Source organism: Cucurbita maxima, unplaced genomic scaffold (assembly GCF_002738345.1).
Source record: "Cucurbita maxima cultivar Rimu unplaced genomic scaffold, Cmax_1.0 Cma_Scf00005, whole genome shotgun sequence".
NCBI lineage: Eukaryota > Viridiplantae > Streptophyta > Magnoliopsida > Cucurbitales > Cucurbitaceae > Cucurbita > Cucurbita maxima.
In genome coordinates, this window is record NW_019272021.1 from 3,021,833 (window position 1) to 3,047,227 (window position 25,395).

Below are 25,395 nucleotides of genomic sequence, written 5' to 3' on the forward strand. Positions count from 1 at the left end.
AATAAACCCTAACAAACAAGAGTCCATAACCCATTAGGGTTAAATTACGTCACATGAAATATTAATCTTCTCAATTAACGAATTTATAACGAGGTTAAATATTTCGTAGTTCAGTATTATACAAACTCGTTATATAGAATACTCATACTTAGTTTTAACATAAATGATTTTGATCAAATTATTTGTAACATTTACAAACTAAAGTTGATAAAGCAAGAATTTTATCCATATACTAAAATTTAATTACTAAAATGTTATTTTTGAAACTTTAAATACTAAATTCTCTCTCTCCTTTTGCTAGACGAATAGATTTGTTTCTTTATTTTATTGATTTTGCTCGGCTCAGTATCATAAAAGGGAATGGCTCGGCTAGGTGGGATAGCCAAGCCAAAATAGAAAAAAGAGTAGATAGAAATGAAGAAAGGAAAAAGGAAGACTTTTAAAATATAGCCCGATCCGTCCAACCTGATATATATGGTGTAATCAAATTGATTTTAACTTCAAGCATTAGATCGTTGTCTCAGTTATGAGGAGTCAAGAAAATAACAGGTTCAAAATCACGATCAATTCCTTTTTCAAATCTTGCGACAGCTGCACGAATTCTTCCTACATGCCATAAATGACCTACGAATAGGAAGAATCCTAGAACAAAATGAGGAATCTCATACCTTAAAGACCAAAAATCATTTTGTCCAAAATAATATAAGGATCGATTAAATTATAAACTTTACTTTTATACCCTCGTTTAAACATATGTGTAAACCTTATTTGGTAATGAAAAAATAACATAACTTATAAAAATAATAAAATTAAAGGAATAAGCTTACCCTAATGGGAATTATTAATGTAATTAATTAATTAATAATTGTTATAAACTTTTGTAATCCATTCTAATATATTATGAACATGATTATCCGACAAAAATAATAAACATCGTTAACGTAATCTAGTTGCTAATATCTTGTCGGGGCAATAAAGGAAAAAAAAAAGGATAGAAAAAGGAAAAGTTTTTCATTAATTCAACCCTTTTATTAAAATAATAATTCCCTATTTTTAGATTTAATTTAGATTTTTATGTTTGTTTATTAAAATAATAATAATAATAATTAATTGAATATTTTTCAGTCACTTCAACTGTTCTTCCATGTGAAATTAATTGAATATTTTGGATTTCATATCTCTTTCAATTAAAATTAATTTATAAATTATGGGATTTTTGTCAAAAAATAATAATAATATTATTATATAAATAAAAAAGACAATGATTTATTTAATATTATTATTTCTTAAAATTATGTCTTTTTTACAAGAAACTAGAAAATATATATTTTTAAAAAAAATCATAAATTTACATATGGATGCTTTAACCAAATTTATTAATTATAGAAATTGTAAAGTGGAGTATATTTAGGGTTGTTGGAGAATAAATAATTATAAAATTAAATAAAAAATTATTATTTAAAAAATTTAACAATTTAATTAAATTAAAATTGTATAGATGGAGTTGGAGACGGAAAATATAATTATAAAATATTGTAAATAAGCAAAAGAAAATTGTAATTTTATAAAAAAAATACAATTAAAATAAAAAGATACGCAAAATCTAGAGTGATGCTATAAATAATTGTTTTACTTTTAATATTTACATTTAATTCTGACGTGGAATTGTGACTTTTAAAAAAAAATTATGGTTGCTTGATTAAGCAACCATGATGTAACTCATTAAAAATTAAGGAAAAGTCCAAATTAGTTTTGACGTTGACAATTGAATTTATTTTTATTATAATTTTCTAAATTTTATCCAACTTATTTTTATTTTATATTAATTAGAATTGTTAAAAAAAAATAAAAAATTAAATAAAGAACAAAAAAAAAAAAATTCATTGGAAAGGTGCTTACAATTCTTAGTTGCGTTAAGAGTTTAGTGATTCATTAGACAAATCCAGAGACCTATTAAATACAAAATAGAAAGTTCGAGTAGGAGTGTTGTTTGGGTTGGGTCGAGACATTTTAAGTCCCAACACGATTATTCGAATAGTAAATTTGTAACGACCATAGATTTCTACTAATCTAAAATTGTCATAGATGAAAGGGTTCTTCCGTCCGTTGGATCTTCTTTCTCTCAAATCTTTATTTTCAAATGGCAAAAGAGTTCGGTTGATGAGAGCTTTTAGGGAGCGTGGCTTCGTGGGTGCTTGAAGATGCGAGATCTCCAACGAGTCGTTGAAAATTTCATGTTTTTCTAAATTAATTTTTTTTAATTCTTATAAACTTCTTCAATCCAAATAATTATTATTAAATAATATTGATTTATTTTCATTCAGCCATTCAAATCTAATATATATTTTTATAAATTCACATTTTAAAATTAATAATAAATTCTGATTTTATATAAATCTTAAAATTTATGCATGAAATTATTTATATATATATATATATTAAAAAAATTAAGAAAAAAAATAAGAAAATGGAAAGATTTGAAAATCCATGTTTCATGCCTCAATTCCCGTTACCACCGTTTGTCGTTTAGCTTTGTCCATATTCCAACCAATCCCATTTTTTCATTACTTTTTCATTGTCATCATTATTCTTTTTTTTTTTTAATTAAATATTTTCGGTAATTTCAAATATTTAATTTAGTATTTATATTTTTTATTTTATAAATTTTATAATTTGTCTCGAGTACTTTAATTATTTAATTAATTTTTGATAAAATAAATTTAACTTTAAATCACTATATTCATTTAATTTTTTTTTAATTATTAAAAAATTCATATTTATCCACAAAATATTGCATCAAATAAAACTGAATGGGTAATTAAATTTAGAAATAAAAAATAATATTTTAATTCATATCATAATATATCACAAAATATGACATTTACCCGAGCCACTAAATACCTAATCAAGTCCTTATTTACTTATGTGGTTAGCCGGGATCGAACGCAATTTAGTTAGATTTATAAATTTGGTATTTTATGTCATAAAATTGTTAAATTAAAGTATTAAAGAAATAATATAAAAGAGGTAGATAAATTTATTAATTGTAGTTTGAGGGTAAACTAGAGAGAAAAAAGAGTAGGGGTATAAAGGTAAATAGCGAAGGGGTTATCCTAAAAAAAAAATGTACCAAACAAGGTACTTGTAGTAGTTGAGCGATGGAGACCAAAAGAAAACCGCGTTGGAAGTGGGTCCCATGTGGCTTTTGGACTTACGTGGGATCCAAGTGGGACCCATATGTACACGTGTATCAAAGTATTGTTTAAGAAAGTCGCGTAGGATTCACGGACCACAACACGACGGGACACGTTGGACCCACCCTTTCCTCTCTATTTTGACAACGATTTCCCGCCCTAATTTATTATCTTAATTATATACATTTGATCCTAAGTTTTAGAAAATAAATAAATAAATAAATAATTGACATAGGATTCTAGTTAACATGATAGATCAATTTCATGTGACTCAAGTGACCTATCAAAGAAGAAATTATGCATCCACGTGTGCGCTTAAATTAGTATCAAGCTGAGCATTTAAAATGTGTCAGCTAAAGACAGGTTTCCACACCCTTATAAGGAATGTTTCGTTCTTCTCTACAACAAATGTGAGATTTTACCAATACTGTATAACAAGCTAGTGAAGACCGCGACTGAAAATGTCGAGATTTTCGCCCTAACTGTTGGCTTGCTTGGAGTTTCATTACCGGTTCGAATAATCGATCCGAACCTCGGCTCGACTTCATGACCCTTGGGGACTTTTGGCTTAATGGGCTTGGGCCAATGAGCCCATAACAGTATGGTTTAAAAGGTTCTAGAAAATGCAAGGGTTTAATGACACAGCCAGTTAAAATAAAATAAAATAAAATAATAATTCAAAATATTTTATTAGGAAAAGAAAATAAAAGGAAGTGAATATTGGAGCTTGGAAAATATTTGGTCAAATTTACTTAATTTCTTTTGCCTATTTCTTCCACCTCCCCTTCTGGCTGGATATTAGCTGTCATTTTTAAAATTATATTAAATAAAACAATATTATTCAATTTTCAAATATCTCTATTTTGTTTCACAAATTTATTAATTTCCTTTTTTTCTTTATTTAAACATTTTCAAATATCATTCACTCCTCTCGTCTCCCCTTTCCCACTACAGTTTGGAACTCTCTTCTTCCCTCTCTGAAAACCTCATTCATGGTGGATTCCTTCTCCTCTGATTGCTCAATTTCAGTCAATTCTTTAACTATAACAGTCTTTTCAACCTTCGAATTCCGGCGATACAGAGATAAATTTGTTCCTTGAAGTGCAAAAATCGATTACCTATTCACTCTCTAGAGAGTAACGAGGAAATAAGCGCTTCTGTTCTTCGATTGTTCTACTGAATTTGATTTTAGTCTGTAGAGATTTCCTTTTTGATCGAAAATCTTGCGTGGTTGTTTCCTGTGGACGGGTTTTTGCTCCGAACTTCCGTCGGGATGATTGCGAGCTCTCTTTGCAATGCTTCTGCTAAATTTCCGGTGTGTGATTCGTTTGATTTCTCTTTCTCTTTGTTGTTGTTGTTGTTGTTGTTGTTCGTTCTTCTTTTCAGTTTTGCTTCTTCAATTACTTTGTCTTCTTGTTCCCGAGTTGTGAATACTTCCTAACTCTGGTTTTTGTCTTCTTTCTATGCGTGTCTATGCTAAACTGTGAATGATTGTAGTATTGATTTGTGGATTTTTGATAATTGTGCTATTCGTTTCATTATTTATCATAATCTAGTTATACTGTCTGGTTCATTTCATTTATTTATCTTAATCTGGTTATACTTTCTGGTTTCCTTCTATTGATTGTTATGTTCAAGATATTAAATTAATGGGGGTAGGAAGATTCTGTACGCAAATTACATATTCTCTTAATTTAATCCATGCGCTGTGTGAATTTGTTTGTTTATTTATTTATTTTTTTTAAAAAAAAAAAAAGAGGAAAAAAATTGTTTATCTGGGCCCACTATTTCATTTATATCGTCTTCTTGGTTTAAAATACTTATTCTGGATTCCAATTACCCAACACTTTTACTTTTGTCAAAAAGTATATGGAAGAAAAAAATTACTGGTGTTCTCTCGTTTCTTATTCCAATGTCTCCTTAGCTGTAACTTTGTTTGTGTATTCATGTCTTGGGTTGTCTTTTGTGGTGGAAGATTCACTGTATTCCTTTTTTAACTGACAGAAAGTGCCAAATTCTGATTAAAAGATGCAACTTTTATCTGTATGTTGGCTAAAATGCTCAGTGTGAAAAGCCAAATCTAGATCATTTCAATTTGGAGATGAATGGCATGGAGATGTTTGTGTTTATTTATTTAGTGCATGTATATTGCCCTCCGACCTTATTCTTTTCGTATTATTATTGTTATTTGTGCTTACTGTTCGCAATATTATATTCGTTGGATTGAAGATCGTCATCAAACTATGGAACTTTTGTCTACTTGCATTCGTTTTGTCTTCTAGTATTCAGTATTATTATCGATAATGGTTGTTAATGTAGTAGATCAAATGGATCATATTATACTGTTTTTTTAGGGTGTTGGTTTTGACCTTTGACCATGACCATGATAGCGTTTTGTTAATAATTTAACAATCCAATGTGAAATACATTATCTGCATGCTGTCTGAAGCTCTGTTTCCAAGTAAATAATGTTTTGTCCAATCTATGGGAATGCATTTATTTCAAGGTTATGGAGGTCGGAGATTTATTTCTTGATCGTAGAATTCATTTGTTAACAAAAGTTAAACATTATATATTTATATGCAAATACACACGAACATAGGCATTTGAAAATTTCCCTGTCTTTCTCCCACTCAATATGTATGTGTGTGTGTGTGTATATATATATATATATATATATATAATATCTTAAACCTGTGGGAGTATACCTGCGTTGTTTCAGATTTTCTCAGTTGACTTTCATTGTTTGAGATCTTTATGGATCAAATTTCTTTTTGGTATCTTTGTAATATCTTTATTCCCTTTTATAAAATTGCTCTATTTTATATGAAAATAAAGTACTCATTCAGACTTGGATATTTGTTGCCTATGTTCTTTGCATCTTGACTGATTGAATTTGATCTCTGTCCAGGCAGAAGTGATGGAGGTAGAAACGATGATGGAACATAAGAGAAGTCTATGCTCTGTTGATGAGAGCAGTCTCACTTCTCTTACATCCAAGCGACACAAGACTGGTTTTTCTATCTCCTCTAAGGTCACATAGCAGAAAATTGAAGATTAAGATACTCTAATAATGATAAATAATCTATGCTTAGCAATATATGCATGTAGTAAGTTTGGGGCGGTCCATTAGACAACATTTGGTGGTCTTCTGATCACTTTGTGTTTGGGTGGTCCAGTTGTATTTCATTATTTTTTCAGTTGATTTGTTCCCATATCGTCCTGTTTTGTTCTTTACGATATGCTCTGCCCCTCCATCCCATAGGTTTTTCAATTACTAATATTCTCTTTCTACAGGAGAGGAAAGACAAACTGGGTGAACGAGTTTTGGCCTTGCAACAACTTGTTTCACCATACGGAAAGGTTTGTTGTGAACAGATCAAATATTCAAATATTTTAAAATTTTCAGGATAATAATGAGGATTTATATGACCTGAGCCAAATATTATTTTGGCTCTTGAAATCCACAAGCCTATGTTTTGTGATTTTACTATGATTATTAAAATCATTGGCTTGTTTGAATTCAAAGTGAACAATTTCACTGCAGACAGATACGGCATCTGTTCTTCTGGAGGCAATGGAATATATCCAGTTCCTTCATAAGCAAGTCAAGGTATGGTTTTCTTGCTTGAAGTTTGTTCTTTTTGAATTCTGATTTGGGTACCAGATATGAATGGCTATCATGTCATGCATATAGCTTTTCTATGACCTGTATGATACTATTTCCCTCCTTAAATTCCTTAAAATTGGTCCAGTGAATATATTTCTTTCTCAGTTCCATATTTTTCCTCCGACACTAATTAGTACTTGCATGCAAAACCTTTTGAGCATCAATCAGTGGTTAAAAATTCATTGGATATTTTCGGTGTATTTGATATCAGTACGGTTTATGTCTCTCTCCTCTCTCTCTCTCTCTCTCTCTCTCTGTCCCTCTCTGTCCCTCTCTGTCCCTCTCTCTCTCTCTCTCCCTCTACTGGACTTTGTTTGCTGAAGTATTCTTATATGCCTAATTTAGTTTTAGGTATTTATTCATTGTGTCCCTTTCTTCCATCATTTTCTTCTCCTTCATCAGCAATGAAACATAAGCTGCAAGATTGAATCAATTATTTATTTACCATCATGTTTTCCTGTTTTCAAACGTTGAGGTATTTATTGTACATTACATGAAACTGGTGTAGTATTGGATAGTGGAGGACTAGAACAGAGAAATTTATCGACATCCACCAGTATTGATCTATGACATAGACTGAAACTTTGTCTGCCACTTCCAATGAACTTTACTATGTATCTGTACCGGCTAAAACTCTCAAGTGTCATTATATACTCCCTTACATTATTTTGGCGTGCTTTCAGGTGTTGAGTGCTCCATATCTTCAAAGCACACCCACTGTTCAGTTGCAGGTGAGCCTAGGCTGGACCTTTTGTTTCATGATTTGACTAAAGTCTGTTTCTTCAACACTTCTCTTGAAAGAAAAAGAAAAAGTAACGTTTGTTCCCTCAGGGAAATTTAATGAAGTGTTCCTTAATGTTCAAATTACTGAGGAGGTTCACTGCTTTTAAATATTGGATTCAAGTCCGAGTGATGCTCCAACATTCAGAAGTAAATCTTTTTGGACACTGTAATAGCAAGGTTTATATTCGTTGTTGTTAGGAGCAGGAGCCATGCAGCCACAGCCTGAGGAGCAGAGGTTTATGTCTCGTTCCAATCTCGTGTATTGCCGGAGTTGCAAGCAGCAACGGTGCAGATATTTGGGCTCCTGTGAAGACAATTTCCCCCAAATTCGAGAACGCCATCTCGCCATTCGATTGAGCATAAATCAACGCTCAGCATCCAAATGGTTCGGAAGTCGCTACATACGGTTGGTAACAGGGGTAACTACTTATCTTTATATCTAATTTATAACAATTTTCCCTCTGGAAGTAGATGATTTTATATATCAAATACTTTAGCATGGTGCTTGGAAAAAGAATAGTCGAGTCTTCTGAATCACCACACCATTCTTGCTAACTGGTGAGGGGTATAGTTTATCGCTGTAGTATTAGTGTATTTGGTGTCTTAAATGGTGGAAATGTGTATAATATTGTAAACGAAGTATATGATGATCCCAATTCAGAAATTCATGGTAGAGTAGCATTTGTTACCTGCCTAGCAAGTTATGTTTATGTTGATGCTATACTAGTTCTATTCCCTCCAATCTTCGGCGTATGGGTATTTTGTAGCTTGGTTTTGAGCGTTTTTCGTTGACTTTGAGTGATTTATTCTAAGAGTCGATGTATTTTGAAAAGTTTCTTTTTTACCTTTCAACCCTAAAATTTATTCTAAAAAACACATTTCGTCGCATTAATAATATTTAGACATTTAGACGATTAAAATTGTTGTTATTATTTAGCTCACTCCAAAACATATGTTGTCATAATTATTTAAATCAATTTGTTAGTGATAATGCCTCAGTTCATCTCCACAAAAATATGATATTCTCAAGTATCCATAATCTTTTTCTTATTTAATCAATGTGAAACTCCAATAATTCTCCCATCGAACAATCATTTACCAATGTATGTCTAGCGCTATCCAAGCCAATTATCACATAACTCCACTATGAATTCACATTCGAGGATCATAAGTTCTTTGTTTATCCTCCAAAGATTTGTACTACGACTAGAATAAAAACATAGCTATGATACCACTTGTTAGAAATAACAATCATCCACATTCATATCTTCACAATGATATGATATTGTCTACTTTAAGCATAAAAGTAAGCCATTAATAAAATTTTATATTTTATATTATCTCCACAATGATACGATATTGTCTACTTTAAACACAAACAAAGAAGTAACCCATTAATAAAATAAAATTTTTTCACGCCATTAAGACGTAACCAATGTTGTGTGGAGTATTTAGGATTTAATTTGTTTTTGTTTTTTGTTTTTTCGGGTTCGGGTGGCGATCATTTCATACATAATACGATAACCTAATAAAAGAGATTTCTTTCCTCGTTCGCCGGTATCGGTAGAAACATCCACTCTGTGAAGTCGTCGGAGCTAATTTCATCATCACCCTCACCCTTCATCCAATCATTCTTCTTCTTACTTGTGAATTTCGTTGATCTTCAACAATTTCTTCTCAGATTCTCATGGCCACCTCTCAACAGCCACCAGCTTTGCAGATTTTGGGTAACTTTTCTTTTTCGGTTTTATACTTTCTTTTAGGTCATTTTTTCCTCTTGCAATTCTCTCATCGTAATCTTCCTCCCAGTTCGAGGATCAGAAGGTTTTTCAATCTGGAATGGCCCCCCATTCATCGACAATCAGCCTACTCCCAACAAACTCGAAAAGGTTGCTTGCACCAGTACAAAATTTAGTGATGATGGATCCAAATTGTTGGTTACGAAGTCTGAAACTCTGAGCATTTACGAATGCCGTGATTTCAGAGAGATTAAGTCTTTTGAAGTACCCAATTTGCTTGCGGCTGCCTTGTCACCATGCGGGACTCATCTACAGACCTTTCAAAAATCTTCAACGCCTCAGGAAAAGAATGTTGTTCTCCGGAAGACTGCCACTGGTGATATTGTATACTCTCAATTTCAGAAGAATATGACCAAAGTGACATGGTGAGCGGTGTCTTGTCTCTATGATGATCCATTTTGGTTTATTGATTACATTATAGGCTTAGTCTTTATCATATTTACCTTATAATGTTCAAGATAATCATCTTAGAAATGACATTTATACAACGTTTAGATTCCTTAGTGGGTATTGGCTTTCGAATCCTTGTGTTTTTGTAAAGATATTTACAATTTCAGACACTCTTCTTCCTCTAGGCCTGCAATTCGATTCAGCTCTGATGAAACTGTTGCCTGTCGGATGGCTACTAATGAGATACAGTTTTTTGATGCTAAAGATTTCTCCAAAGGAGTTATCCATCGCTTAAGAGTTCCGGGAGTCACTGCAATTGAACTCTCTAGGACACCTGGAACCCACATTGCAGCCTTTGTTCCTGAGTCCAAGGTTGGGGTTTCTAATGATGTTTTGCCCATGGAGATTCACAAACTCCACCATTGTAGTGGTTTATTGTTTTGTGTTTATGCAGGGAGTTCCTGCCAGTGTCCAAATCTTTGGTTGTGGAGATTCACAAACCCAACTGATTGCTCGGCGAAGTTTCTTCCGTTGTTCAACGGTTCAACTACACTGGAACAATGGTTCTACTGGGGTTCTAATTGTTGTGCAAGCAGATGTCGATAAAACCAACCAGAGTTATTATGGTGAATCGAAGTTAAACTACTTGACGACTGATGGGGCTCACGAAGGACTTGTACCACTTCGTAAGTACTAAGTTCCTTTTCTTCAAATATTAGTTGCATTGCATTCTAACAGTCTAAACCTACTATTATTGACATTGAAATTTCCAAAGAGAAAGAACTGATTATTAAGGATATTGGCAGGTAAAGACGGGCCAGTTCATGATGTGCAGTGGACACAGAGTGGTTCAGAGTTTGCAGTAGTATATGGATGTATCCTTCTTATCGTACCTTACTGCAGAAGGGGATATTGATCTTATCTTTCATAATTAGATTGCAGTCTGAAATTGAACACTCCGTTATAATAAAGGATAAGCGTATGGTATCACGATGATGATACACATCATAGTCTAGGAGATCATCTGCCACTAGTTCCTGTTTACTATGGCCAAACTACTTCAACTGTTGAATTCTGAACTCAGTTTCAGTTGGCTTATTTCTATCTCCATGTGCTTTGCCTTGTGGAATGGTTAAATATAATGAGGTAAACTGGCCCAACGAGTGCTAGATTAGTGAACTTGTTGGATCGCGCATCTTCTGTTATTTAAATATTTTACATGAAGATGTAATGTGTCCAATGTCTTCTCTGCCTGGTCGTTTCTTCAACACTGTTCATCTATGTACCACTCGTTTTAAATCCAACAACGGATCCCTAAAGGTCTTCAACATTTCCCCAAGAACAAATGAATATATACAAAGAAAAGTTAATGTTGGCAGAATCTCTTGTTGTACCTTGAGATAATTCAATAATAAATGGCATCTAAAGGCATCTATTCTTTCCCTTGAGGCTGGAGGTCTAAAATCTCCAACTCAATTTATTGTACTCAAACAAAAACATGAATGGCATCTAAATGCCCTTGTCTTGCATTTTCCTTCTGCTAGCTATGATTTCTCTTTACCCTGCACTTGTTGTTCCTTGACAAAAAATAGTTATGCCTGCAAGAGCAACTGTGTTTGACAAGAAGTGCAAGCCTCTTCTTGAGCTTGGAGAAGGTCCTTACAATACTGTAAGATGGAATCCGAAGGGGAAACGTATCCTATTTTGAATGCTCTCTACTTTTGTCTTTGGGATATCTATATATGCTTTCTAAAATTTGTTTTGGCTGTTTCCCCTGTTTCTTGTTTTTCCTCTCTTCCCTTTTTATTTCATTCTTTCAAGGGAGGAACTACTACGAATTTCATTAATATTCTTTTGATCATACGATCTCATGTCTGGCATAAATTTAATTTAAAGGATTTGTAACCTTAATTCTCTGGCCTGCAGTTCTATGTATAGCAGGATTCGGTAATCTGCCAGGTGACATGGTATGTTATTTTGATGCTTTGCGTTCTCTATCTCATCTATTTATTATGTGTTGAATGAAATGAACGAGTATCTTTGTTGTTTGTGGCATGTTTCTCTTCACTTCTTTCAAGATTATTTTTTTAAACTACATTGCTGTTGCATTAAAATCTCCTGTGTTCTAGCTTGTCTTTCAATAGAATTACAAGTTTCAGCAAAGGTAAACATTTTTCAGCTTATCAAACCATGCTTTGTGAATGGAACACTTCTTTCAAGACTATTCAAAGCCAATTGATATTAGAGTATATACGTGTAGCACCAACTTACATGTATTGTGTATTGCTTTCCATTTTAATGAATACTCTTTTCCCAAACGATTGAAGCGAATCAAGTTTTTCTTTTTTAATTACTTTAGGTCTGAAATTGTTGAGTGGATTTGAGTATTCATATTACATGAAAGTGAATAAGTTTCTCTTTGATTATGTGAATCAGTCTTGCGCTCATATTATTTTGTTCTTCTCTTTCCTTTTCTTGTCCTCCCATGATTGGAGGAAATGATATTCATATATATACATTCATATTTACAAATCTTCTGTTTGCTATAATCTTTAACAGGCATTTTGGGACGTCAAGGAGAAAAAACAGCTTGGAACAACAAAAGCTGAATGCTCTGTTACCAGCGAATGGTCTCCGGATGGACGCTATTTCATGACTGCCACAACTGCTCCAAGACTTCAAGTTGACAACGGGTACACAAATTTTATTCATTGGCGTGCTGATATGCACAAAGATTTTTAGTGCTTATAAATGAAATAATTCAAAAAGAGAAACTTTAAAAGATGCTGAAGGCAACTTGTGTAACCATTGAAGAGTATATATCACTGTGTGATCTTATTTCGAGGGCGGTTCATTTTTGCTGACATTTAAGCATTCAAATTTTGACCCGTTCAATATTCTTGGTCTCCTAGTCTATGCAGACGGGAGACTCTGCTTAGCCATAAATAAGTTGATATCATCGTTGTCCTTCTATAGGATAAAAATTTTCCACTGCAATGGAAATATATACTTCAAGAAAATGTTTGATAAGTTATTCCAGGTAAGAGCTGTTCATCTTTCATTTATAAAGACATTTAACATGAATACTCCTTGCTGTTTTCCTCATGCATACGCTTTGTGCAGGCCGACTGGAAGCCAGAGTTGCCAGATAAGTTCGGTGAAATTGATGAACTAGTCAAGTCAGTAGAATCACTAAATATAGATCAAAAGAAAACACAAGGTTCCATCTCGAAACTGTTGTCTTATGTCTACCTGCTTATATATTTATCCAGTCCAATTGAGCAGTTAGATTCTTCCAAATCCAGGGCAAGGGTCAAAACTCTCACAAGCATCACACAAAACCGCCCCTTCGAACCCTCCTGTTCAGAAGCCTGCTGCATATAGGCCTCCACATGCGAAAAATGCTGCTGCTATTCAGGCAGAGGTACTGATTTTTAAGTTCCTCTTGCTTTTCATCCAAGTGAAAGGCAATTATGATTAGATTTAAACATTTCCAAATCAAGCTCTTATATGCTTAACTTTCTGTAATACAGTTGCTTGGAGAAGGCCCTAAAGAGTAAGTCCATTCATTATGTATATTTCATTTATCATATTCTTTAACATGCCAAATTCTGGGATTAAATAAATTTGTGAGTTAATGTAGATTGAGCAAGAACGCACTGCGGAATAAGAAGAAAAGGGAGAAACAAAAGGAGAAGAAGGCGGGTGAAGGTGCCTCAACAGTCAATGATGTGTGAGAAAATGCAGGATACAACGAAGAATTCATTTGCTGTATGCTTCTTCTAGCATTTGCTCCTGGAGAATGAGTTGAGGTTTAGCTTTCTCAGAAATGCCATTCAACATCTGATTCAAATGAAATATTAACTGCCAAGGGAGACATTTGGTACGTTCAATCCAAAAATTTTGAGAAAAAAAATTTAAATGTTATACTAGTCTTAGAGTCTGTTGAGTGCTTAGTTTTCTTCATGCCTGTATGGCTTTAACGTTATAAAGGCGAACCGTCCTTAGCTGCAGTTATCCGGTTGGAATATACTATCTAATGAATTGAATGAAGGAATAAGCCGTTTGGATTTCTCTCTGATTTTATATATATGTGTTCTAGAGGTGCATTTTGGAAATGCTTTGTGCCAATCTAGGTTAATAGCATGGTTTATTAACGGAAATCATGTTTGGCTCTATATTCTTAGACGCAATTATGTAGAAGCTTAAATGCGAGGTAGTCCCAACCCGTCCATGGGAACAATTTATTCTCGGGACATCATCGCTTTGATGAATCATGACAAGTTAACAAATCAAATCAGAATCCTGTTCTGTTTCATGTAATTCTTCAAGAGAAGCTCATGGGACATTAACAACCTCGAAAAAGTTACATGGGACTCACTAGAAACTACAAATTCAAGCAAGATAGAGCTTGGCTTAAACATCTAACAATGGATGGAAAAAACAACCTCCAAACGACAATCAAGCTCTTTAGGAATTATGTATGCAGGGCTCAAAATCTTACATCAGTGTTCCAAGTACCTTGCGCACTAGGATTTTTGGTTACATGTCTTGTCCTCAGTTTTAAGACCTTTCGTCCCAATGCATTCCTTAGTCTCGTTGCATGTAAATGTATGTCTTCCGGATCCATGTTCTTCACACATATCACCCGATGATTATTGCTTTCTGTGAAAGTTAAGGAATATGGGAAAAACCCAATGTTAAAATACTTTTAAAAGTTATAACTACCAAACAGTGGAGAGAGATAGAGAACTACTATAGAAGCCCTTTAAGTGTGGATGCTGCCCACGAATGAGTTCAGTAACTATTTGTAGCTGAGGATTTTTCTCTCTAAAAGCTGGCAATTCTGAGTCCATAAATGCCCTGCAAATTCAATGATAACATCCAAATCATTCAAGAAAATATGTTTCGCTGTAAAAGCTACATATTGGTAATAATAACAACCAACATAACTATATATCATGAAATTTCGAAGAAAAGTAAAGTTGCAGCGTAATGTTACAATATTTTTTTGATCTATATGATAGTAGCTGAGGATATGAAGCACTGATGAGTCGACGACCATGGCTCCAACACCACAGTGATTATGACTGGGGTAAAGAAGGGTATCAACCAGGAAAACACAGGATGATAATTGGAAAAAGTTTGGTTTTATTTCATACAAAAAGGATGAAGAACTTTTTTTTATAAAAAAAAAGCTAAACTGATAATACAAAATGTTGTATTAACAGACGCTCATGGAGGAATTAAACCAGACCACTCCACCCGACGACAAATTCTACTATTCCTCTCAAGCTAGATGCCCCAAAAAATAGCAAAAAACTAAACTATCATAGGATCCTTCCTATGTAAGGAAAGTGAAGGTTCAAAAGCACCTCCTCAAACACAAAAAACGCCCTCTATTTTAGGGCAACACAATCCCAAACATCCTAAGAAATCGGTTCCACAGGGAACTAACCAAATGACACACCAATGGCTCCTACAAAGAACACACCAATGAAACCGCAATACCAAGAAAGCCTTTGGAGGTAGTCCTGAGTTTCACTCTCCCATCCAAAACTTGACAGTATAGAATTTCACTTTCTTAGGAATTTTATTGTAACAACCTAAGCCCCACCGCTAGCAGATATTGTCCTCTTTGAACTTTCTCTTTCTGGCTTCCCTCAAAGTTTTTAAAACGTGTCTGTTAGGGAGAGGTTTCCACACCCTTATAAATAATGTTTCGTTCTCCTCCCCAACCGATGTGGGATCTCACATTTACCTTCCAAAGAGAGAAAAAAAAAAACGTGGTGGCTCCTTGAAAGGGAGAAGAGTTGCAAAGAATCTGGGGAAAAAAAAGAACTACCTACTGGCAAAGCCTTCAGAACCTAAAACAGGGAATCCCCTCTCCTAGGATGTGTCTTAGGAAAAAAAGTAATAGAAAGGAGACTAACAACATCACAAACCTCTTGATCAATAATAAAGAGGAGATGTAAACACAAGGAAAGAGAGGAAGAGATATCAAAAAGAAGGCCAAAAAAAAAAAAACTATTTCATGCATCCACTTATCCGACAAAAGATAAAAATGAAGAAACAAGGCACACAGGGTCTCTCCACCTAGAAATCCTTCCAAAATATGTGTTCTATCCATCCCCAATAGAACATTAACGAACTTAGAGAACAAAAGAAAGCATGAAGCAATAACAGACTAGGGATTCTAACAATAACCCTCAAACCTAATAGCTGAGACCCATTCAAAAGGGTGAAGTCCATACTTGTTCACAATAATCCTTTGCCACCCATCCTCCTCCTAACCCCTACCCACAAGAAATTCGTCATTAACGTTTCAACGTCGAGACAGGCATCCTAAAAAGATTGGAATTACACTCAACACATTGAATCAAGGTTAACCATCCTCGACAACAACTGTTTTTGAACTTTCTCCACCACCAGGATCCAAAAACACACAGATCTCGGATTATCTCCCAAAGAAAGATCGAAGTAAGATCCAAGAAGCTGACTCCCTTCACACCCCACCAAACAGACCCAATAAGTAATTTTAGAAGACTCAGTTCACTCCATTGTTAATTTTTGGGCCTGAATTAGCTTCAAAGAAGAACATAAAACCATTGAGTTTCCTATTGGAATTCTCCTTCTCTAAGAGAAAAAAAATAGAGTGTCATCGTCTACAATTTGAAGGTGCGACAAATGCACTCTACCAGAACCTATATAGTGATGATTCATGCGTTAGCAGACAAGGTTGCTAGTTAATATAGGTATGCATTTGAAATAATTATGCTGGAAAATGAAGATACAAACTACTTCTAGATGAAAACTTAGGCCTCCATCAGTTAAATGTGAATTCTCAGTAATGAAATAAGAAATCCAACAAACCTGATACCCCTGCTGCTTCCTCCCCAGTCACAATAGCTGACAATCAGCTTCTTAAGCTGCCATACACCTCGCAAAGCCATCTACATTCTGCAAAAAGGAAAGCCATCTATATTATGCCTAGATAGTTCATACGCATTGATAGTTTCTTCTATATTCAAGAAGACTCAACACCATTAATTCAATTTTTTTTTTCTTTTTTAAAATTGAAAGCAATAATTTCAATCTTTTCAAATACGAACAATAAATGATTCGATCTTGATTTTCCTTCTCCGTAGGTGAATAGAATAAACCAACATAATCCAACGAAACAAATAACAATAAAACCTTGGGAATCTGGAAAACGAGCGGCGACGGCGCGATCGCACCAACGGCGAACCACTGGGTTTCTGTGGAATAGAGATTAGTAACTCTGATTTCGTCGGAAGGCTGAGACTGTGGCAGCTGAGAGTGCGGCAGCGGCGGTGGCTGGTAATGGAGTGGAGGGGGTGGCTGAACGTGAAAGAAAGAGGGTTTAGAAGAAGAAAGCTAAGAATTAAAAAAATAATAATAACGAAATTATAATGATTTTTATTTATTTATTATTATTATTATTATTTTTTTGCTAAATTACAGAAAATATATTTGTATTTTAAAAATTATTTTTAATGACAAAATTACTCTTAATTTTCACACACATTTAAAAACTACTTAGCAATAGAAAAATTTCACAAAATTGAATAAAACCGGAGACTTAGGATAATAGCGATGTGGAACGAGTATTAAAACAAATTAAGAGTTAGGATCACGATCATATCATTTAAAGACACCGTCGCACCAGTTCAAATTCTTAATTTCGTTCAAGATTCTAACGAGTTTCTATTTATAAGTAGTTTTGAAATGTTATGAAAAGTCAAGAGTAATAATACATACATACATCAGCGACCAAACTATTCTCAGGAAATCTTTAACATATGTGATGATCGGGAAGGCGTTCGAGTATCGAGACGAGAAGAAATATGTTGGAGGAGGCAACTGAATTGAGGGCTGCTATAGAAAGATATCCGCCATGCCCATGTCCATTTTTGACCATATCTTTTAAACCTACTAAATATATATTTTTGTTTAAAGTATATTATGTTATAATAATAATAAAGTAGAACGTTAGACATATTTATTCTTATAATCTATCGGTAAAGATAAACATTTTTAATTAACAACAATAAAATTAAAGAGGCCGAATTAGCTTTGGAAATCAAAGTGTTATACATTATTTGTTTACACGTTTGTGTGATGAACAACATAAGAATATGAATGCCCAAAAGTTGGCTAAGAACTAAGAAAAGAAGAAGAAATGAAATAATAATAAATAAAGAACTTAGGAAAGAAAATGAAATATCTATCTTCTTTCACCGATCAAGTGTTAGTGTCCCGGGCCACTAGGACTTGGTCCGGAAGATAACTTGCCAAGCCAACCTGAGACAGTTTCCTTTGCTTTTTGATAAACTATTGAATATGGATCGACATAATCAACACCATGATTTGAAGTTTCAAAGAGCACTCGTGCTGCATCTATCATACTAATCTGGCTCAAAATGATACCGAACACAACACAAACGATGAAAACGGAACGGATCTTTTGGAACTTCATGATGCTAAAAAAAAAAAAAGGCAAAGATAGAGAGTTGTTTGGGATTGGCTTGTGTGATTTGGAAATGGGTTAAGATTTGGAAGGGTTTTTATAGTGAATGAAAGGGGGGTTTTTGGAGAGACTGATTTTGACCAAAGAATTAAAAGGTTGAATTTTTAGGGTATTTCTGGGAAATGGGATACACACACTGGTTTTGATTTAATTTAATGTATAACTTTGAACGACTAATTCTTCAAATGTGCGTGCAAAACAATTTTGACTCATGATCGTACCAAATTAGACCCAAAATCATTGAAGTACATCATCTTCCTCAATTGTGTTCGATGGTCACCTTTCAATAACTCTCTTATTTATGTGCGAGGAACTTCTTACGTTGAATAATAGGAAGCGGACAAGTTTTTGAAAATGCCAACTGATTTGTCTCTTTCATCCGTTGTATTACCCTTTCGGCATGGAGGTACCTCGCTCCACTTTTAAATGTTGCTTAACTCAAACAAAGTACACTGGAAAATGAAATTCTTAACTCAGTTCATCACAACCGTATTAACTATTCACTATGAAATATCGATAAAATATTGTAGGACCCTAAAAAGTTGGGATAATTTTCAAACAAACCCCTTATAGAGAGAGGAAACACAGCCAAAAAAGCAAATGTAACAGCCCAAGCTCACCATTAGTAGATATTATCTTCTTTTCTGAACTTCCCTTCAAGGTTTTAAAACGCATCGGCTAGAAAAAGGTTTTCACACCCTTATAAAGAATGTTTCGTTTCCCTTTCCAACCGATATGAGATCTCACAATCCACCCCCTCGGGACCCACCTACTCTAAAATGTGAAAACTGTAGGCATTCGTAATTAAGTTTACAGAAACACAGTCCAGCTTTCCAAATGAAGAACACCTTATTTCCTCACTTTGGAGAAGATGCCTTAATCAATTTGAAGCATATTCTTATTAAAACATACAAATCTGTCTCCATCATCATATCCATGAATGATATCCATGAAGTCCTACCCACATATATATCACAATCTCCCATTTACTCAGTTTTCCTGCTCAACCAAGAAGGCTTTCTGTATTTGAATCCCTTCCCCAAGCCCTCTCCTTCCAAATCCTCTCCACCTCCTCGAACGTGAGTCCCTGCGTCTCGGGAACGTACATGATAACGAACAGAACAGCGAGCACGGCTATGCCTGCAAGGATGAGGAAAGTCGGACCAGTTCCAGCTACTTCAGCGAGTGAAAGAAACGTTTGAGCTACAATCAAATTCGAAACCCAATTGACTGTTGCTGACATGCCGCTACAAATCCCTCGATAAGCCTCGGGATATATCTCCGAGTTCACGGTCCATGGCACCGGTCCCATCCCAGGGGCAAAGAAAGCAATGTAGAGAGCTAATCCAATTACTGCAATCCATCCATCTAGACCATTGGTTGAACCAGATTGACCAACAAAGAATGCCCCAGAGAGAATGGCAAGTGATACTATAACACCAGATAAGCTTGAAATGGCAAGCTTCTTCCTCCCGACGTGGTCGATAAGGTAGATTCCAAGAACCGTTCCAGCAGCGTTCATGGCAGCAATAATGAGGGATAGAAGGAGTGCTAACTTGTTGGAACGAAAGCCAGCCATCTGGACGATAGTTGGGCTATAGTACATGACTGTGTTGATACCAGTGAACTGCTGAAATGCCTGCATTTGCAATTACATTTACTGAAACAATCCTTACACGGATAAATTCAGAATCTCATTCCAACCAAGTTCTTAATACAAACAATGTCCAGATATGTTTCTAGCGGTTGGAAACGACTCCAAATTTAAAAGCATGAAGAACACTTGGTGCTATTTCAAAAGTGTTGGTAGGTTCGTTCGAGATATTATTCTCACGAGCATTTCAAACATACTTTAAGCCTTTGCAATGCATTCAAAACTACAAATTTGAATCCTACTGTTAGTCAGGAATTGTACCTGAAGTCCAGCCCCAGCTAAAAACGCAAGTCTGATCTCTTTTGCTTTGAATACATCCAAGTAGCTTACGTTTTTTACTTTACGCCGTTCTTCCTCGAGTTGAGAAGAAAGATAATCAATCTCATCTTCTAAACGAGGAAAATCATAGATTTTAGAGAGCACAGAAATGGCTTTGGATTTGTCACCCTGCAGTTCATGAAATACGATGTTATCTAAATATGTGAAAGAAACGAACCAACACAAATTAACGACAATAACTATATGCACCTTCATAAAGAGCCATCTCGGAGACTCTGGCAGACAAAGCATACAAGCAAACTGAATCACAGCTGGAACACTGGAAACTCCTAGCATCCAACGCCATGTTCCGGGGACCTGACCAAGTGTGTCACCGCTTCAGAGTGTCAATGTGACATTTCAAATTCCAAAATACAGAGTTCTGGACTAATTGTACCAGAAACTGAGTTTTCCATATCCAGAACAAGGGATTATAAGGCATTAATATTTACTCTAGATTATAGTAGGCAATAATTCTCTGAAATTCATAGTTGCGAGTAAGTAAACAAGATAATGTTCTTTAGAGGTATCTTACTGATATAAGAATCGGAACCAATGGTTCCTTAGGACCCTTATTCATCATTAGTTTAGTATCATCAACCAAATAATAAACTTTGTTTCCTCGAATTTATACCCTGCAGGCAAGTTTATGAGAAAGTTTATGTATTTCACAAAAACGAGAAATCTGGCGGAATTGAATCAGTTTATGGTTAAAAGATCGAATTATAACTTTTAAAGAACATCAAAGCAAGCAATTCTCTTGAATGGAAACCAAAACTTCTTCAATTTAAAAGAAAAAAAATGAAGAACACCTCAACTAAAACACTTTTTTTTGCAAGAAAAGAACCTATGAAGGCAGGGTGATGTAAAATTACAACTCAGAGACAGAAGGAAGCAGCTTAAGTTAGGCATGAAAGAATGGAACAGGTCCCTTTCACATGTTACTCAGTCGAAATCTTAAATTAGCATCTCGAAATTCTATCTTGATGCCGCCTCTTCAAACTGCAAGATGAAAACCTTTCATTCCAGTAAATTATAGAGTAATGAGCATCAATAGCACAATGCTTCGGCAATGCACTACAAACTAAATTACCGTATAACAGTATCTCTCAACAACAGCCTACGCATCAGATAGTGATAATGGACACAGTTAAGTCAAATATAGTTTTACGTACAAGTATTCTCTTAACTGTTCTAGTTTTTAGAAATATTTTGGTGCACTCGGAGTGCTTCGAATCAAACTTTATTTGTTTTTTCTTAATGAACCAATGAAACTTTGCTATGGCAATGAAGAACAATAAGTGTAGCAAAGATCCCCTGCTTCATAGCCATACCAAGTATGTTGACATTACCATCTTTTTTTTTTTTTTTTTTTTTTAGGAAACAACATTTCGTTGATACGATGAAATTCCAATGAGCTATGAGGGAGGAGAAACTATAATTATACAAGGGCCCTGAGCCTGAACTCATCCAATGAACTATGACGAGTTCAGAAACAATTAGATTAGTTGCATTAAACTCATCTTGTTTTCCAACAATTTTTCCTGGAAATTTCAACAATTGGTAAGATTCATAGAGAACAGTGAGCAGAAAACAGGTCAAAGATTGCTTCATTGTTACACACGACCAAACAACTGAGAAGGCAGAAAAATACACTAGAGATATTTCATCCAGAGTTAGTTTCATGATCAATCTTAGAAATGTTCTGCTAGATACACCCACAAGCCATGCCTTTTACCAAGTATATAAATTTATCTATCTTAAAGAGAACAAAGCGAAGTCATGTCATACGAACACAAAAGAGGTGGCAATGAGATAAGCCTAACCTGGGTAAAAGCAAGGTTTATGAGGTAGGAGAGAAACTGTCCACCAGTTATCATTAGCACATTAGTGCTGACTAGTCCACCTCTTATTTCTGATGGGGATGATTCTGCAATGTATACTGGAGCTGTGACAGATGCCACGCCCACGCCAATTCCGACTAGGAATCGTCCTGCTATAAGAATATATGGATCTGGAGCTGCAGCCATTACAACAGCACCAAGTACAAATACAACATCAGCAAGAAGGGTTGCCTTCTTCCGTCCATAAACATCATTAATCCAACCCCCAGCAGCAGCTCCAGCAATTGCACCAAGCAAAGCCATACTCACAATTGTTTCCTGCCATTTTTCTTAACTCATGATTCCACTATAAAAAGAAGCATGTATGTGGAGGAGGAACTAGAAAAACATGACAGAATATTTGGCTCTCAGTTTTAATAAGGAACTCTGAGTTTGTGTAATCTGCATAAGGATTGTTTTGTACTTAGGTTTGTATAGCTAATGTTCGGTTCGTATTATAATTTAAAAAAGATAGAATAAGAGTTAATCTTTTGTAACTACAGTTTATCTTCTCTGATATCCTACTGGGATAGCTTTTTTGTAATCCTGTCGATAGGATTCTCCTTCTCTTGTTATTTCATCCAGTCAATGAAATAGTTAGTTTCATATAAAATAAATTATAGAAGATGGATTTCACAAGTCTAGGTTAGTTTAACCTGTGAAATCAATAAACCTATAGCTTGAGGTGAAGAAACCCACATCCCAAATATAAGTTTGTCTTCTTAATCACAAGTTATCAAACTTAACCGGTGAACAAAACACCTGTAACAGCTCAAGCCCACTGCTAGCATATATTGTCATTTTTGGGCTTTCCCTTTCGGGTGTCTCCTCAAGGTTTTTAAAACGCATCTGTTAAGGAGAGTACTAGAGAGAGGTTTCCACGCCCTTATAAAGAATGCTTTGTTCTCCTCCCAACCAATGTGAGATCTCACAATCCACCTTCCTTCGAGGTCCAACGTACTTGCTGACACTCGTTACCTTCTCTAATCGATGTGGGACTCCCCAATTCACCCCATGTGGGGCCCAGCGTCCTTACTGGCACACCGCTTCGTGTCCACCCCCTTCGGGGCTCAACCTCCTTGCTGGCACATCGCCCGATGTCTGGCTCTGATGCCATTTGTAACAACCCAAGCCCACCGCTAGCAGATATTGTCCTCTTTGGGTTTTTTCTTTCAGGCTTCTCCTCAAGGTTTTTAAAACGCGTATGCTAGGGAGAGGTTTCCACACCCTTATAAAGAATGTTTTGTTTTCCACCCCAACCGATGTAGGATATCACAACACCGTTCAAGAGGAAGGGGTAGAGAGAGAGAGAGAAAATGGAAAAGTGAGGAAAAAATGGAAAAAGAGAAGGCAGAAAATTAATTTCCAGAATTAAGGATGTTTACCTGAAGGAAACTACTGTTTCTGACGGCCTCAAAATCATCTTTAATATAAAGAAGAGCTCCGGATATCACACCTGCAATCAGCAATCATTTCTAGCTCAGACTTTGAACTTTAGTCAGGCAGTTCATTGGGTCTTATGATCACAAATGTATTACAGTTTCTAATTGAAAGAAACAACAGCCAGGAAAGGGATGAGGTAAAATTTTGTTTGCATTGCAATAGATAGACCTTGGTTTGGGTGCAGTTTATCAGAAAAGAGCCATTGAGTTTCAGAGCTCGATTACAAATCAAAAGAGAGTTAGGAAGACTATCCTTATAAAAATTAAAAAGGGTGGTGCTCAAACACCAGAATCTAGTAGAGGATAAAGAACTTTAAATATGAAAGAACAGACCATTCATCCATCAAGACTCGAAATGAAGTAAACCAACATAAATGTGCACGACCTGCCTAGCACAAGATATTATCTAATCAAAACAAATTATTGATTCTTCTTGAAAAATCATTCTTCTGTATTCCATATGAATGAAGAAGGAACTGGATTACAGAAAAGTAAGAGCAGAAAATCTCGCTATTTGGAGATACAAGAACAAGATAACAAAAATTTCTACCATATTAGACAGAAGAAAAAACTGGAACACAAAGAATCGATAGATTTAAACAACAGAAACAGTTGATCGATTGAAGATTGTACATCACCTGTATCATAGCCAAAGAGCAACCCGCCAATCCCAGCAACCACCGTTAATCCAAGCACGTAAGGATTCTTAAAATAATACATTTTCCTCTCAGGGTAGATATCCAAGTACCCAGAGCTTCCAGGCAGCGATTCAAGCGTGAGCGTCATCGTTTACAAGGAACAAATCCAGCGCAAGTGACTTAAACTCAGAATCGGCGTCGTAAAACCCAGTAAAATCGAGTATTCAACGACCTACAGAAGCCAAAACTCGAACTCTTGAAGGGGAAATCGACTGCCCCTTAATACTAGAAATCAAGCTACAGCTTCTGATATAGAGAATTGAAGGAAGCTGCAAGAGAGAAACTGAAAAAAAATAGCCGAATCGAAATTACGGGAGCTGAACGAACACACAAGATTAAAAATGATAGGGGATTCAATCGAACAGCAAACCACAAAGAATCAAGATGATCAAATGCTACAGAAATGGGGATTTTGCAGCGGCGGATTTCCCCTTCGAAGCCTCGGATCATTGAAGGTAACAGAATCCCCAAAACAAACAGAAAATTTCCCAAAAAGAAAACACGAACAATTTTGTTTTCTTCCCTCTCTATCTCTCTCCAGCTTGAAGCGAAGCCGAACCAATGGAAATTTGGGAGCGTAAAATTCAGTTTACAGGACACTCGTCTCACCAGCCCTCACTACAAACAAAATTGACACGAAGCCGTTCATTTCTTCTCTATCTCCCAGACTTTTTGAAATCTTTTTACAAAGAATTAAGTATCAAATTTCGTTGTTTGAATAGCTAAATTTCATATTCTCTCGGACAGATTTAGCCATTGATCTCTTGATCAATGATTGTGCGATTAGGTTAGGGTTCGCAAATCGATCGCTACACTAGATTAGTTATATATTTAACATTATCCATATGAAAACAAGAAGAAAAAAGTTTATAAATCCAATAATTGTATGAAAGGATAGAACTGGGACGGGCTCTCTGTAATCATGGAGGAGATTGTGTCTGCAAATAAAGACGGCACAACAGCCAATTTGGATAAGAATCAAAGTCCCTTCTTCTCCCATCCTCATATGGATT

At 35.1% G+C, this 25,395-nt stretch overlaps 4 protein-coding genes across 8 annotated transcripts; 2 read left to right on the forward strand and 2 right to left on the reverse strand.

Annotated features, from left to right (window-relative positions):
- Positions 1-4,084: 4,084 nt before the first annotated feature.
- LOC111479164 (transcription factor bHLH153-like) lies at positions 4,085-8,355 on the forward strand. 4 transcript variants are annotated; one of them, XM_023123682.1, is made up of 6 exons: positions 4,085-4,509; positions 6,106-6,228; positions 6,492-6,557; positions 6,742-6,807; positions 7,548-7,595; positions 7,852-8,355. In XM_023123682.1, exons 1-6 carry the CDS (start codon positions 4,468-4,470, stop codon positions 8,002-8,004), a joined length of 498 nt encoding a protein of 165 aa, XP_022979450.1. In that variant the 5' UTR covers positions 4,085-4,467; the 3' UTR covers positions 8,005-8,355. The 4 variants fall into 4 exon arrangements, with proteins under 4 accessions (XP_022979450.1, XP_022979451.1, XP_022979448.1 ...); XM_023123683.1 differs by having other exon boundaries at positions 4,086-4,509; positions 6,110-6,228; positions 7,846-8,355; XM_023123680.1 differs by having other exon boundaries at positions 4,087-4,509; positions 7,846-8,355.
- A 795-nt stretch (positions 8,356-9,150) lies between these two features.
- On the forward strand, positions 9,151-13,908 carry LOC111479161 (eukaryotic translation initiation factor 2A). Its single transcript, XM_023123674.1, has 13 exons — positions 9,151-9,374; positions 9,457-9,811; positions 10,022-10,208; positions 10,291-10,522; positions 10,643-10,711; positions 11,429-11,530; positions 11,763-11,803; positions 12,396-12,529; positions 12,813-12,876; positions 12,960-13,056; positions 13,142-13,260; positions 13,370-13,392; positions 13,480-13,908. Exons 1-13 carry the CDS (start codon positions 9,335-9,337, stop codon positions 13,571-13,573), a joined length of 1,557 nt encoding a protein of 518 aa, XP_022979442.1. The 5' UTR covers positions 9,151-9,334; the 3' UTR covers positions 13,574-13,908.
- LOC111479166 (54S ribosomal protein L51, mitochondrial-like) lies at positions 13,757-17,211 on the reverse strand. The gene is made up of 4 exons (XM_023123685.1): positions 17,034-17,211; positions 16,710-16,796; positions 14,593-14,699; positions 13,757-14,501 (listed from the first exon to the last, which is right to left on the reverse strand). The coding sequence occupies exons 2-4, from the start codon at positions 16,787-16,789 to the stop codon at positions 14,329-14,331; spliced, it is 360 nt and encodes a 119-aa protein (XP_022979453.1). The 5' UTR covers positions 16,790-16,796; positions 17,034-17,211; the 3' UTR covers positions 13,757-14,328.
- A 1,956-nt stretch (positions 17,212-19,167) lies between these two features.
- LOC111479097 (inositol transporter 1) lies at positions 19,168-25,395 on the reverse strand. Of its 2 annotated transcripts, none has more exons than XM_023123574.1 (7): positions 24,753-25,395; positions 24,323-24,651; positions 23,628-23,698; positions 22,186-22,521; positions 20,570-20,677; positions 20,303-20,488; positions 19,168-20,026 (listed from the first exon to the last, which is right to left on the reverse strand). In XM_023123574.1, exons 2-7 carry the CDS (start codon positions 24,468-24,470, stop codon positions 19,391-19,393), a joined length of 1,485 nt encoding a protein of 494 aa, XP_022979342.1. In that variant the 5' UTR covers positions 24,471-24,651; positions 24,753-25,395; the 3' UTR covers positions 19,168-19,390. The 2 variants fall into 2 exon arrangements, with proteins under 2 accessions (XP_022979342.1, XP_022979341.1); XM_023123573.1 differs by having other exon boundaries at positions 24,746-25,395.